Genomic DNA, 16,784 nt, shown 5'->3' with positions numbered 1-16,784 from the left:
CCTCAGGTAGTTTTCCTTGATAACTTCTTGAAAGATATTATCTAGGTGTTTTGTTGTTGTTGTTGTTGTTGTTCACGGCTTTCAGGTAGTCCAATAATTCTTAATTTAGCTCTCCTAAATCTTTAACTCTCCTAAATCTCTTTTTCAGGTTAGCATTTTTTCTTTTTCATTTTTTTCCTTCACATTTTCTTCTATTTTTTTTTTTTTCTTTCTTTGGGGATTTTGTTTGACTCTTTTTGTTTCACTTCCATTTCCCCAATTCTACTTCTTAGAAAATTGTGTTTTTTGGACATTCTTTTCCACTTGACCAATTCTACTTTTTAAAGGTAGTTTTCTTCATTAAATATTTTTTGGGTCCTTTTTTTCAAGATTCTTTTACATTACTCTAATTTCTTTTCCCAATTTTTTTCTACTTCTCTGATTTTTAAAATCCTTTTTTTTTTTTTTTTGCTCTTCCAGTTCTTTTTGAGCCTGAAACTAATTCATATTTTTCTTTGATGCTTTGCATGTAGATGTTTAGACATTATTTTTCTTTTTTGAGTTGTGTTTTGATCTTCCCTGTTATCACAGTAATTTTCTATGATTAGATTTTTTTTGGCTTTTGTTCATTTTTACTATTTTATGTATATATGTAATATTTATTTATAAAATTATCTTATTACTTTAAAAGTTTAATTCTGCTTCTAAAATGCAGGGGGCACTATTCCAAGCTTCTTTCACTAGGTGTCTGGTCATTGGCCTACTATGCCAGGGCTTCTGAGCCTGGGAGCTCACTTGATATGTCAAGAGGCAGAAAGCTTCAAAGCTAGCCCACTGTACCACTGGCCTGCTGAATCAGGGCTGCAGTGTTTCGATTTGTGACCTATCTTGGGGCTATAAGCCTATGGCTGGTTTGCCTAGATACAACCTGCATTATATGAGTGAGACAGAACTTTCCTAAAGTCCTTCTAAGTTGTCCTGGAAAATTATTGTCTCTTATCCTTTTGTATGTTTTCTCACTCTAGAATTTGTTTTTAGATATGATTTAATGTCATTTGGAGGGGAATTTGGAAAAGCTCAGGCAATTTTTCCTGCTTTTTCTCTGCCATCTTGGCTTTCCTCCCTCTCAACTAACCTATTTAACTATTTAACTTTAAAATTCACTTGGTTCCAATCTCTCTTTCCAGGTACATTTGCTGTTATTTTTGCTACGATCCAAACTGCCTTTTTCTCTATTCTTCACGTAATTACTCATTTTCATGCATCTGCATGGGTTCTTTCTATGTATCTAAAATTCATTCTCTCCTTACGTCTACTTCAGAGTTTTCCTCTTCCTTCCCAATTAGTCAGTCAGTCAATAAGAATTTATTGTGTTCATCAGAATGTAAGCTCCTGGGCACTTCCAAGATTGAAGCCAAAATGATATCGTACAGGAAGCACTATAGCCAAGCTCTATCAACATTCCCCCCAGACAACTTTAAATTATGCCTCAAAGCAAATTCTGGAACTGCAGAGTCAATAAAAAGTCAGAGTAAGAAGTTTTTGACACAGGAAAACTCAGGAGATTAAAAGGTCTGTGGCCCTGGGATTGAGACTAATCCATAGAACAAAAGGATGGTAAAATCAGCTGCAGGAGATCTTGGCGGCAGCAGCAATTTGGAGGAGCTCTTATCTCAGAGATGGAAAAGGACTTAAGCAATGGGCAAAAGAGTATCTAGTATTAGCACCAGGCATAGAACAGAACTGTTTGGCAACTCCACAGATATGCCCACTTCTGGGTCACTGATCTGGGGAATAAAAGAATATAACCAGAGAGCAGAGGTCCTGAGAAACAATAGTATATGCAGTCACAATAGAACTGGGGCCCTGCAAAAAAAAAAAATGATCACAGAGTATCAGGGCCTTTTTTTGGATAAGAACCATTAGAAACAATGACTATACCTTTCCATGAATCTACCTTGGAAACAACAACTTCCAATTTCCCAGAAGAAGGCTATGAAAACTGCAACCCCATAAAGTCAAGTTCTTGGGACAGGGCTGCCTACCACCCCGAATGAGCAGAATCTAACTTTAATATAAATTTCAAAATCAACAAATAAGTTGGAAGAATGAAAAAATAACAAAAACAAAAAGAACCTGTTCATAAAAAGCATGGTGACAGGAAGAACAAGACATAATAAGAAAAAACAGCTATAAACAAAGGCTCAAGGGATAAAAAAAAAAAAAAAATTGCAACAAGAATTCCTGGAATACCTAAAAATTATTTTAAAATTTAAATTAAAAAAAAGTTGGTAAAAATGTACAAACTTCATTAAAAGAAAACTTAAAAAACAGAATAAACTAAATCATTGAAAAAAATAGTACAAACTTCACTGGTGAAAATAATTCTTGAAAAAGTAGAATTGACTACATATGTAAGAAAAAGAGGTACTAAAGTTCACTGCAGAAAATAATTCCCCCAAAATTAGAATTGGGCAAGTAGAAGCTAATGATATAATGAAACATCAAGAAGCAATGATACAGTCAAAAGAATGAAAAAATTAAAGAAAATGTAAAATATGTCATCAGAAAAACTGATCTGGAAAATATTGAGGAGAGAGAATTTAAGGATTACTGGACAACCTGAAAGCCACGATTAAAAAAAAAAAAAAAAAAAAAAAGAGTATAGACACTATATTCAAAGAAATGATCAAGAAAATTGTCCAGAAATGTTAGAACCAAAGAATAAAATAAATTTAATTATAGGATAAAACAAACAGTAATAACTACCACTAAGTTTAAAATCTTTCCTTCTCAGACTGAGATAAATCTAACAACAAAACAAACAAACTTTTTGGAAAAAAATTGAATGAGAATAAAAAGGAGTATATATTTTTTCTTAGCTATTCATCACATCACAAAAATTTGTCATTATTGGGCACAAAAATCTTAAATGTAGAAAAAGTAAAATTTGATTAAAAAAAACTAAATTACTGGTATCCAAAATGACAGAGTAAATGTGCCAACAATCAAGTAATGAAACAGGAGCTATTTTGTGCCAATGAATCTGACAAATCTAAGTGAAAAATGAATATTTACAAAAATATAAATTGCTCAGAAATAGGACACTTAATATCTCTACCTTAGTCAAGAAAACTGAACAAGCCATAAATAAGCTCCATAAGAAAAAATCCCCAGGACTAGATGGATTTACAAGTGAATTCTACTAGACATTAAAAAAAAAAGTAATTCCAGTACTATATAAAATATTTTAAAAGAAATATATAAAGAAGTAGTCCTACCAAATTTCTTTTATGATACTAATATTTTTTGATACCTAAGCACAAGAGGACAAAAACAGGGAAAGTAAACTACAGACCAATTTCCCTAGTAAATATCGATATAAAAATTTGCAGAGACATTACAACAATATACCATGAAGATCATGAACTACAACCAGATTTTACTTATATTAGAATACAGATTGGTTCAATATCAGGAAAACTCTAAGTACAGCTGATCATATCAATAAAAAGCCCCAAATTATGACTGTTTAAATAGATGCAGAAAAACTTTTTAATAAAATATAATACCCACTCTCATCAAAACTACTAGAAAGCAAAAGAATAAAAGGATGCTTTCTTAAGATGATAGGTACTTAAAATGACAAGTACTAAAGGTACAATTGATGGTTTGTAATCCTGAAGTCAAGAAGACTCATCTTTCTGAGTTCAAATCTGGCCTCAGACACTTTAAGTTCAAACATGGTCTCAGGCACTTAGGCATCAGTTCTTCATCTATAAATGAGTTGGAAAAGGAAATGGTAAACCATTCCAAAATGTTTGCTTAGAAAATCCCAAATGAAATCAGGAAGTCAGATATGACTGAAACAACTGAACAACAATCTATCTAAACAAAGAGTAACCTTTATCTAATGTAGAAGAAATAAACTAAAAGTCTTCTCATAAATTCTGCAATATCTTGAATTGTATATCCTTCAGACATCTTAAACTTAATATACCCAAAACTGAATTTATTATCTTCCTCTCCTCCCCTGTTACTATCAAGGGTACCATCATATTCCCAGTCAGTACCATATGGAAATTTTATAAAAACTGAGTCAAGCAAATGAATCAAGATCTGTTACTAAAATGGGAATAAGTCAGCCAACAAACATTAAGCATTTGCTATATGCCAGCCATTGTCCAAAATAAATACACAAATAAATAAAGTGTTCAAAATGCTCAGAACAGCTAATAGGTGAAAAAGTCTATAATTGGTAGCAGCTGTTTTTAGTAAGAATTCTTCATTTAACCCCACATAAGTGAAAATATTCCCGAATGATATTTTTTTATTCTTATAAAAGCTGGGGTTAATTCCAACAATGGAAAGACATTTAAACTTATATAAGTGGGCTGCTCCCTCTGCTGCTAACTTCTGGCATTACTATTTGGTAAAAGAAAGTTGCTTATAATTTATAATTTAGTACAATAAAAAGTAGTTCTGCCCTGGTACATTTAGTGTGGGCAGAAGACAGGAAATCACTTAGGTAAAACTCATTTATCAATTTTTATACATAATGTATGCATGTTTTTCTTTTGATAATAATGTAGGCATGTATTTCATTTGATAGCCAAGATTATTGGCAAGTAAATAAAATATTAGTTTCCAACTTAAGAAATCATAAGCTGTTAGCGCACACTTGGGAAACATTAAGTCACTCTGTCTTATCAGTTCAATTTTCTTTCAGAAAATATTCTCATTCTTTCTGTTAAAATTTCTACTTTCCAGTGTTGTATTCCACTTAGTCTCTCCAATCCTAAAAAACAAAAACGAAAAAAAAAAAACAAAAACAGACCTTTCATTCTTCTACTCCAGTTTCATTTCATTTCTTTGTTTCTCCATGTCACTTCCCCAACAAACTTCTTAAAAATTGTGTTTGTACCCTAAGCTTCCATTTTTAAGCCATCTAATATCTTTAATCTCTTATAATTTAGTTTTTAAATAAATCACAACCTTCTAAAACTACTTTATCAAAGATTATCACTTTATTAGTGCCAAATTCAACAGGCTTTTTTTGACTTCATCCTATTTGAAATCTACATCATATGAAACCTGATCATCTTTTACAACTTTACATTTTCTTTTACCCTGGCTTCTTATACACCACATTTTCCTTGTTTTCCTTGTCCACCAACCACTCTTCACTGCTCACGGTCCTCTCCTTTGCTCTTTCTAAAAATCTCTTTTTTCTAAATTTCATTTATTTTCATGAATTCAACTCTGACTTGCCTATAGCTTCTGTCTCACATCTCCAATAAGCTACAGCAGTGATTCCCCACATTCCAAGAATGAATAATGCTTTTTAGCATCAAAAACTTAACAGACCTCAATAGTACATTAACAAAAAGTTTTTATGAATTCAATAATGCTTTTAAATAAATGTGTGTTTTATTACATAGAATGATAGAATCTAAGACCGGAAAGAAATTTCAGGGGTCATCTACTATAAGCTGTACCAACAAGAACCCCTTCTTTAAATATCCCCACCAAGGAGTCATTCAGTTTTTATTTGAAGACTTATAATTAGGAAACATCTATTATTTCCCATGGCAAACTATTACACTTTGGGATAAACTCTAGGTGTTAGTTTATATCAATGTTTCCCATTTAATGGTTAAAAGATTCAAGCTAAAAATTCTTTAATGGTGTTATACAATTATGAATGTGCATATATATGTGTGTGTATGTAACATACCTACATATGTATTTATGTACACATAAATATACATAAACATACATATATAATATTTCCTCTGTGACAACTGTGTGTTTGAAGCATTGTAGGTTGATTTCTATAGAAATTCAAAATTATCATGATCATGCACAGAATGATTTTATTTGTGCAGCAATTACATCAAAACTCTGAGCAAAATATTATTGCAGTTTTGCATCCTAAGATCAAATTATTTCCAAATCACCACAAAGGTTTGACTTTCAAGCACAATCAGTTTTAAATGGATGGTCAGGAGTGTGCATATTCCCCTTATTTACATTCTACATATTATATCACAATAGGTCCCTTGATCCCCTATTATTTTGTATCATAACATCAAGATGTTATGAACATTTTTGTTGTTTTGTTGTTCAGACATTCAGTTTGTGTCTAATTCTTCATGACCCAATAGATCATAACATGTCAGGCCCTCCTGTTCTTCACTATCCAAATTCATAGTTTCCATAACTCCATCTATCCATTTATCTGTCATTCCCTTGCCTTTTGCCTTCAACCTTTCCCAACATCAGGATATCTTCCGTCAATTTTATGTGCTCAACTTTCTTCATAATCCAGTTTTCACAACCCTACACAATACACTGCTAAAGGAAAAACCATAGCTTTGTCAGCAAAGCAGTGTCTTTGTTTTTTTAATATGCCATCTAGATTTGCCATAGCTGTCCTTCCAAGGAGCAAGCACCTTTTAATTTCATGACTATAGTCACATTGTAAAACTATTGATAACAAAGAATTCAGAACAAATCATACAATAATGTATTACTAACTAGTACAGGGCAATAAAAATTTAAAAGAAAAACAACAAAAAAACCTCATTCACCCATAAGACTAGATCAGAAAAAATAAGATATTATATTGAAGAATTACTAAAATCTATCAAGTTTGAAAAAGTTAAAGATCTTGAGGTCATTGAAAATCTTTAATGGAAACTCCAGAAATTATACCTAAAAACAAAAAGGATTTTACAAAAACTATATTGATGTCTCAAAATGATTATGAAGAGAATATGGGCATATACATAGAATGGAATTTTGGGAAACTGTCTTTGAACATGATAAAGTAAATATACCAAGCATTCTAATTAAAACAAAACAAAGTAAATTTTAAAAGCTGCTATCTTCTATAAACATCATGGACAAATGGCACTCACCCATAGTATTTGACAAAACACATAAAAATATTTAAGGACTTATACAACATAGGAGGGAAGAAAAAGAGAATAATCTTAAGCATGTGTCAACCCATAGCAGAATTGACTTGAGAGAATAACTAAAGTGGAAAGGCACTGGAAGAAGTAATTGATATTTAACTAGCATACATAACAGAAAATTATATTGCACAAATAAAGTCAACAATAACCAAAAAAAAAAAAAAAAACAAAAAACCCCAAAACTTAAGAAACTGAATCTAGAGAGGAAAAGGGAAATAAAAATTTAAGGTTCTTTTAATTACCAAAAATCAAAATTCTTAAACTTTCACATATATAAGAATCAAAGTAATATATATTGTTACATTCATATAGCTTCACTTAAATAAGTCACTTCCCAACTTATGGACATCTCCTTGGTTCCTAGTTCTTTGCCACCACAAAAAAGATATTATATATTTTTTAACATATGGGATCTTTTCTTCCTCCCTTGAACTCTTTGGGATAGAGGCCAAAAAGTTGTATAGCTGGGTCAAGTGGCAAAGTCAAAAGAGCAGAAAATGAAAAGAATTTATAAGATATCTAAAAAGAAGTCCCATAAAACAGGTCAAGATTATATAATTCAATTATTATTGAACTTACTGAAATACACATCCCCCTTTTAAAAAAAAAGGATACATCTTAATTGCTCAAGCATTTTAGAAAGAAAGGGATGCATAAAAATGAATTGTCTAAATAATAAAAATAAATAATAAAATAAAAATAGGTAGGAACATTGTAGCCAAAATCCAGTTGATTGGCTAAAGAAAAAATACTTCAAGCAACCAGAAAGACATAAGTACAGTGTTGGAATCCTAGTGTTAACACTCAACTTGAAACAAGGTACTAAGTGGAACTGAGAAACAATGCTTGTGTTCACACCTGTACTCACTGGAGTTCACACGTTTGGGAGATTTCAGGGTTTAGTATGAGATATCCGAATTCACACCTCCTTTGAAGCTCTCAGGGCTAGAGAGCACTCTGGGAGAAACCCATAATCCCTCTCTCTTAGAAGAGATCCTATATAAGAAACAGAGGCTCTTTCGGGGAGTTGAGCTGAAAACAAGTTCAGCTGAATTAGATTGAAGAAGGGAGCGTTGGTCAGTTCAGCAGAAGTCCACTCTCGGAGGCGCAACCAGATTGGGAGATCATATATACAGAGGAAGCTCTTAGAGCTTCAAGGAGTTTTTACTTCGGAACATTGTCAGGGGTCGGAGAAGAGCACTCTGGGAGGAAGCCCACAAGCCCTCTCCAAGGCAAGAGAGATTCATTGCATCTTTCACCTTGGTGCTGGCTGGAGGCTGAAGAAAGCAGAGGCAGAAACAAAGGACAAAGCTGCAAGAGCTCTTAGAACCAAGGAAAGAGAGAGGTCTCTAAGAAAATTAACCGGGGTATATTGGAGACAATAAAAGATCAGAACTTTTAGCACCTGGCTGCATTTGGATGATTATTACTTGTAACTGAAACTAAGGCTGCCTCCAGAAAACCTCCCTGAGAAACCTGCTCCCAGAGAGAACCATTATATTATTTTAAAGAAGAAAAACACCACAATACAGTACTAACAAACCAAAATCATAATCACAAAAAACAATACTATTATTAAAATATGGGAGAAAAATTTTGAAAATCTGATGTTCAAAAGGAAAAAGTACTATAAGAATAACTTTCCCTGAAAAACTAAGGGATATACTAGAAGGGAAAATATAGATCTTTATTAAAAGAGCACATAATAAACAATAATAGCTAGCAAAGTGCATTGCAAATGCTATTTCACTTGTTTCTCTGATTTTCAAAGATTATGAAACATTATCTCCTCGCCTCCTTCTGGGCCTCAGGTTAATTTACAGTAAGTCTGGAATGTGTTTCTTCACATGGCTTGGATAAAACAACTCAATTCTTTTTAGTGTCATCTTGCCTGTTATAGCATCACCTCCTATCCAACCCTTATGACTGACCCTGTTTTTACCCCCACAGATCCCTGGAACTGTCTTCTAACCTAATGAAATAACTTTAAGAACTCTTGGACTTTGTCATTTGTCTCAATGCTGAAGCCTTGGAACTTCTGGGCTCTTCTATCTGTCCTGAAGCTGAATTTTCTTTTAAATGGGACTAAAGTGGGAGTTGTTTGAGAGAAGAAGCCATGAAAGTTTTTTATTTTTCAAACTATCCTTAGCAATTATCAGAAGTAAACATTTAGTTAATACTATTTCATTCATTCAATTATTCAAAATGCCAGAGTCTTTTAAAGGCAAAAACAGGACAGAAACTCAAAAAGACAAATATATCTGAGCAATTGGAGTGAATGATGATGAAGAGCTTACATGCTAAAAGAGGAAGAAAAAACATGTGTCTCTTCAGAATCTATCTTCAAGGGTCACAGATGGATTAAAAATAGCCAGGATCTATTGTTAGCAGTTGTTTTCTGTCAATCTGGTTTTAAGAGAGAAAAAACAAAGGAAGAAACCAGAACTAAGTAGGGAAGAAACGAGAAGAGGAACATGATACTTCTTATAATTGGGATGTGTGACAAAGAAGCATATGTAGACAGGGAGAAGGGAGTAAGTAAAGTGGCCATCCTATGAAATAAATAGGTTTATTCAAATTTTACATGAACTGCTTATTTGAAGTTGGAAAAGAATAGTTAAAAAGAGTTTGGTGTAGAAACATATTAAATTCTATAAGGGAAAAAGCAGGGACAGCGATTTTTTTTTTTTTTTTAATGGATAGGGTATTTTAAGAGGGAGGGAAGTCAACAAAACAAACCAACTTCAAAGGGCAAAGCATAAAGAAGAAATAGCCTTCTGGATCTCGACAAGAAAAAGTCCAGAAAGGAATTCAATCAGACCATTTCATTTATAAATTAATAATGCTGATCACATTTTTTTTTTTTTTTTTGTAAGCAATATGATGGTGGTAGGAAGGGAAGGTTAAAAAAAACTTAGAGAAAATGGAGGGAAAAAAATGAACATTTAACAATCAAATCCCCGATATGAATGGCTAAGTTAACAAAACAAAGGAAGAAAGCAAAATTCAACAAAGAAACTTAATTGAATCAAAGATGAGACCCAGAGAAAAAGGGAGGTTGGAACAGAGTTTACTCAAGCAATTGCTTAAGCAATCTTCATCCTCAGACAAGATAACATTAAAAATAGTTAAAAATAGATAAGCAAGAAAATTTTAATGTGGCACCATTAATCATAAAATGCTATCAATATTCGATATAGAGGCACCAAATGAACTAACATCTAAGTACATAGAAAAGTTAATCAAATTACATTGAGAAATACACAGCAAAATTATAATAATTGGGTTCCTCAAAGTACTACTTATCAGGCCTAGACAAATAAAAAAGAAAACCTAAGAAATAAGTTAAGGACTCAAATAGAATGTTATAAAATTTAGATAGTTCTCTGATACCAAATAGAAAATGAAAAGGATATATGCAATTTTCAGTAATGTATACCACCTGACTTAGAAACAAAATGGCTCCAAATGCAAATTCACTATTAAAGAGAATGAAGCAATGAGGCAAAAAATTTTTTAAATGATGAGCATTTATATAATGCTTTAAAGTATGCAATGTGCTTTATAAATGTCTCATTTTATCCTTATAACAATTCTAGAAGGTAGGAGTTACTTATATTATTTCCATTTCAATGGAAGCATACCTAGGTTGAATGATTTACCCAAGACCACCCAACTAGTAGATCTGAGGTCAGATTTAAACTCAGCGTTTCCTGACTCCAAGTCCAGTAATTTATCCACTGAAATATCTAGCTGCTTTAAAAACAAAGCAAAACACCACCACCAACAACAACAATTTTACTAAATATAAACAAAGATATACCAATATCCTGCAAGGATATACACATGTCCATCCATAGATGCAATCTGTCAAATCCAAAGAGTTGCCCCTGTCTTCTTAATATTGATTTAGAAGTAAAGTTCTTTCATCACTACATATAAGGCCTCCCTAAAGTGGGTCTTAATGCATATCTTAATGCAATAATCCTGATTCAGTCCCCTAATGGAATTAAATGATTATGCATGCATCCTAATGAATCCTTAGAGCCCAAGGCATTGCCAAAACAGAAAACCATGAGTTAGAGCATTAAAAAATTCATATATGTGTGTACAGAAAACACATGCACACACATACACACACACATATGCATATCTATCTATCTCAAACACATCACTGATCATAATGTAATAAAATTATAATCAAATTAAATTTGAAAAATTGATTCAAACTTAAATAATATAATCTAAAGAACATTTAGCTAAATGAATTAACAGGAAAAAAAAAGCATCCTCCCCCAAAAGGCAATAATGAAACAACATGCCAAAACTCTGCGATTCAAACAAACAAAAAATCAGAATAAATCAATAAACTGGGCATACAAATAAAAAAATAAGAAAGCAACAAATGAAAAACCATAAGTAAACATAGAAATTATGAAAATCAAAAGATATTAATTTATAAACAAAGTGAAAAAAATAAACTATTAACCAGATATAAAAATGTCAGAATCAAAATTTCATGAAAAATTATTACAAATTATTTTGCCCAACTCTATGGTAACAAAATAAATTAGAATAATGAATATTTACAAAAATATAAAATGCCTATTTTAACAGACTAGAAAAAGTTAAATAACCTAATCCCAGAGGAAAAAAAAATTGAAGTAAAAATGAAATTTTCAAAAGAAGAAAAAAAAGGTCCAGATCCATTTGTATCAAAATTTCAAAGAATATTTCTCTTCCTACTAAATTATAAGCTCCTAAGACTGTTCTTGCCTCTCCCCCCCGCCTTTTTTTTGGTATCCTCACTAGTTTAGCAGAAAACAGGTACCTAGAAAATGTTCTATTCAGCTTTCCCTAAAGCATAGGTCTGATCATGTCATCTCACCTATTCAATAAACCCTCGTGGCTCCCTATTGCCTCTAGGATCAAATAAAAAATGGTCTGTTCAACATTTATAACCTAGCTCCTTTCCCTACCTTTCTATTTTTTTTTATACCTTATTTCTCTTTGGTACTTCCCTCACTCCACACTTTTTTCATACAAATATACAGGTCTCCTATCTGATCTTCAAATAGTATGCCCCCATCCCTCAGCTCCAGAAATTTTCTCTGGCTGTTCTCCATCTCTGCCAGTTGGCTTCCTTGGCTCCCACTAATTCCTAATTAAAATCATATATTCTACAGGAAATGTTTCCCAAGTCTGCCTAATTTTAATGCATTCCCTCTATTAAAGTATTTCTTAGTATATCCCATTATATTGTGAACTCCTTGAGGACAGGGATTGTCTTTTTTCTCTTTCTACAACCCCAGCACCTAGCACAGTGCCTAATATATATAAAAGGCAATTAAAATATTTATTTATTGAATGCTGACTTTTAAACAATGAACAATTAATTTCAATATTACATAAATTGTTTACCAAAATAGAAAAAGGGAATCCTATTAAACTCTTCCAACAAGATAAATATAGTCTTGGTATCTAACCCAAGCAAAGATAAAACATAAAAGGAAAACTAATAGATCAGTATCTCTCATGAGTATTGATACAAAAATATTGTAGAAAATATTGGCAAAGAGTTTACAACATATACAACATGTCTTGGTTATATTTTTATCCAGAATGCAGCACTGATTCAATATAAGGAAAACTGTTAATAAAATAAACCACATTAAAAACAAGGGATAAGGACTATATCTATGATTCTATATAAAGCCCTCAATATATAAAGAGAAGGTTCCCCAAAATGGAACTCATCTCCCAATGCAAGTATGCATTATCTCTATAATTTATGTTATGAAAGTGTCCTAGACTACTGAAAAGTTAAGTGATTCACCTGGGGCCAGTACGTATCAGACCAGATTCAAGTCTTCCTGATCTTTGTTTATTTTAAAATCCTGATATGTAAGAGTCTAAGTAAATCAGATTTTCTGGCCCTTAGTAGCTACATTTCATTCCTTTTGGTCAAAAACAAAAAAGAAATTCAACAGCTTGAAACAGACAATGAAATGAAAGGTAAAAGAAGAATAGCTGTCAAAAGGAATACCAGGTCAGAACACAAATTTATCTGTAAATTCTTACAAAGAAAAAAAGATAATCAATTGTGATGTCATAAAACAGAGAGAAATAGGAAAAGAGTAAAATCAGTCCAAAGGAAGCTTAACAACTCAGCAAAGTTATCCCAGTGGAATATGAGGATGAATTAGGATGAATAATGGAAGAGATTTTCAAAAATTATTCCAACATCCTTTTTCTCTATCAAGGATTGGAACAACAACTATATGTAGACCCCAACAACACATTCTCTAAGGTGCAGATGGAAAAACAACTAGATTGGATCACATACAGATAGAAGAAATCTGTGCTGGATGCAATAAAATTGTGATGATATAGAGGGTAGTTAAGTTTTCACAAAAATTATCAACAATGGCTTTACTATCTCACAACTGTCTGCATAAACATTTATTTGATTAAAAAATGATACTTTAAATCTGTCTTTCACAATTAGATGTTTTATATTCATATAAGATCATCATTTAGGATTTCTATCATTCATAGAAATTGATTATATAAAATTAATAATCATTCACACACAAACCCAATGCAGTCAAAATAAAAGTAAAAGATAAAGATGGGAAGCAGAGGAAGAAATCTTCATATTATATGATTCTGATGAAAGTCTAATATCTAGAATCTACAGGAAATTGACACTTTTTAATTTTTCAATATAAAATGAAGGTTTGGGAGACAGAGTCAAAGCAAGGCATACACTTGACCTCTCCCAAATTCCTCTGAAAACCACTTCAAAATGTGTCAAAATAAACTCTGCAGTGGCAAAACCAACAAAAAGGCCAGATAAACAATATTCAAGCCCAAGACAACTTCAGCAAAAGTCATTCTCACTAGGGTAAGAGAGGTATACATTTCAGCACTTTCCTGGCTAGCAAGACAGTAATGAGACCCTGAGCCCAGGCAAAAGCTAGCAGCAAGGTCCTGACCAGGTACAAGGCCCAGAGTCCACAGTGCAAGCCAGCAGCAGACCTTGGGGGCAACAAAATCTGTGATAGTTACTTCTGAAGCTCTCAGTTCACAGATGGTAAGCAGAATGAACAACTGGTTAAAAAGAGAATACAGGGCACCCTTGGCTGGCACTGAATGTAGGACTCTGTTGCATTGGCCATATGAGAATCCCAGTCACAGTTCTAGGGTGAACACACTAAAGCACAATCATACCAAAATACTAGAGTTTATAGATGCAGAGGAACTAGGATTTTGGTCTACATTCCAAGATGAAAACTGTGCTGATAGTCACTTACAGATCAGAGAATATGCTAAGAAACAGTGACCACATCTCCTTTGGTATGTTCTAATACCAATTCTAATAACTGAAAACTTACAGACCCCTAAGTCCTAGCTCTGAATAAAAACCCTGAAATTTTAGATAGTGCTCTCCAAACCATGGGAGTTGAGCCCAAATTTAACATAAAGCTGGAAGTTAAGAAAGAGACTGGAAAAATGAGCAAAAACCAAAAAAGGAATCTGATTATAGAGAACTCTAAGGTGACAAGAAAGATTCAACTATAAGCTCATAAGAGGGCAATGTCAAAATGACTTCACATAAAGCCTCAAAGAAAAAAAAATCAATTGGTCTTAAGTCCCAAAGGATTTATTGGAAGAGTTCAAAAGTATTTTAAAAATCAAATTAAAGAGGCAGAGAAAAAACTAGGGAAAGAAATGAGTGATGCAAGAAAATCATGAGAAAAGAGTCAACAGCTAGGTTAAAAAAAAAAGCACAAAAATGGGAAAAGATGAACAAAAATTCACTGAAGAAAAGAAAATACCTTCTTAAAAAGTAGAACTGGCCAACTAGAAAAAGAGATACAAAAATTCAATAAAGAAAATAATTATTTAAAAATTACAATTGTGTTAAGTGAAAGCTAATGATTCTATTGGGTATCAAGAAAAATAAAACAAAATCAAGAGAATGAAAAAAGAAAATGTGAACTATCTCAGAAAAAAATTGTTCTAGAAAATAAGACTGAAAAGAGATAATTTAAGATGTATTGCACTGTCTAAAAACCATGATAAAAAAAAGAGCTAGAAAAGATCTATGGAGGATGATTATGGAAATATGGTGTAAGCTAGAAAAATTTTCCTCATAAACCAGAGAAAACATTACTTCAAAGTGAACTCAGAGTGACAGAAATAATTTAAAGTTGGAGTAAAGAATTGGCCCTGTTAAGACAACCTCTACTGGCTTCATTGTAGGGAAGAGGATCATAGGTGTACTACATATAATAACAGATTTTTTTTTATGTCTTGGTTAGTTTGCCAGAACCACTTTCATCTTGTTTTTATTCTTGATTATATGATTCCAAGAATGACCGTGATGGAGGAGGTTAGGAAGAAATACAATGGGAAATGCAGATGACAAGGAAATAAAAGATAATAAATTTTATATTTTGTTACATGACTTTAAGCAAAAGGAGCTGTATAGCAGGAAATAACCTGAGGAGGGGGAACCAGGTGTGCAGAGCAGGAAAACAGGAAGACAGTAGTCAAAGGTTGTTTACCCCAAGATTAATGATTTTGTTATTGAGTAGCCTGTATTGTGACGGGGTAAAGACAAAAGAGAACTGGGTATGAGATGATGTAATGAGATAGTATATATGAAGGAATGTAACTGTGAGAAGATGCAGACGCCATTAGAGAAGATGTAAGGGTGCTTAATAAATGCTTGCAATACTTAGTAACATCTGGTGTGTCGGGTGCTCTGTGGGGAAAGAGAGCAGCTAGAGGGAGCTGCTTCGGAGACGTCCAAGTACCTGGTGAATGGTAAGGAACCCAGTTATAGTTCCCCTTGGTGAGTAGAGGGAACTCAACAATATTTAACAAAATAATGTTTTGCAAGAAGACCCAAGAGAAGATAAATTCTGTGAATGAGTAAAAATAAAAATTGTGAGCATTGGAAAAAAAAGTACCATGGAGTAAAGCTCTTGTCCACTTATATAAACACATTCCAAAGATTACAAAGTTCCAAAGATACAGTCCTAAAAATTTCATCCAGAATAAAACTATTTTTCCATATAGTAAAGATTGTATTTTACACAGAAATATATATGCATCCTACAAAAGTGTAACCCTGGAGTAGCCCTAATTTGCTATAAATCATGGACCATGTGCTAAAAAGAACATAAGTATAAAAAGCTAACAGTTTGTGCTGATACTGAGTAGTGTAGTTCTAATCTTTCTACTGTCCTTCACATATTCATCCTTTTATCTGATAAATTTTCTTCTGCTAAAAAGGTATTTATATGATTATGCTCATTATGGACCACCTCATTTTAACTTCATCAATTTTCACTACATTAGGGGAAAAAACACCAAGTGAAAACCAGTCACACTTGGAAGATTTTTTAAAAAGTGCTAATTTCAGAAAAGATCACAGTTTTTCAGTGGTACTTACTGGGCTCTCTGTTCTGTGGTGAAATACATTCTCTGATGGATTCAGTGATTCCCAAACTGGCTGCTGTAGGCAGAGGACCAAGTAACGTTTCTAAAGCTGGTGGTTTAATAGGATCTATGGTTCCATTTCCACAACTTAAATCATCATCACTGCTCAATCTGTTTCTATCAAGAAGTTCCTTATAAAAGTCTTTATTTAAATGATTTGCAGCTGCTTCTAGTTCTTCATCTTCTGCCTCCTCTTCTCCAAATATGCTGGAAGTATTGTCATCTATGGAATCTATTAAAACAATTTAAAAAAATCACTGTCATGTTACTAAAAATGAAAACAGAAATGAACAGAAAGGGTCAAGTTAT

The 16,784-nt window shown here is 32.7% G+C and overlaps 1 protein-coding gene across 3 annotated transcripts in view; it reads right to left on the bottom strand.

The window, feature by feature from the left end:
* The window catches only part of BRF1 (BRF1 RNA polymerase III transcription initiation factor subunit), a 153,277-nt gene that overhangs the window by 23,436 nt on the left and 113,057 nt on the right, over positions 1–16,784 (bottom strand). For all 3 annotated transcript variants that reach the window (XM_031952992.1, XM_031952994.1, XM_031952993.1), the window contains one exon: positions 16,429–16,707. In XM_031952992.1, coding sequence (XP_031808852.1) covers positions 16,429–16,707 — 279 coding nt within the window. The remainder of the gene's footprint in view (positions 1–16,428; positions 16,708–16,784) is intronic.

Source organism: Sarcophilus harrisii, chromosome 2 (assembly GCF_902635505.1).
Source record: "Sarcophilus harrisii chromosome 2, mSarHar1.11, whole genome shotgun sequence".
NCBI classification, from domain to species: Eukaryota; Metazoa; Chordata; class Mammalia; order Dasyuromorphia; family Dasyuridae; genus Sarcophilus; species Sarcophilus harrisii.
The sequence above is the reverse complement of the archived record's forward strand: the minus strand, read 5'-3'. Positions and strand labels throughout refer to the sequence as shown.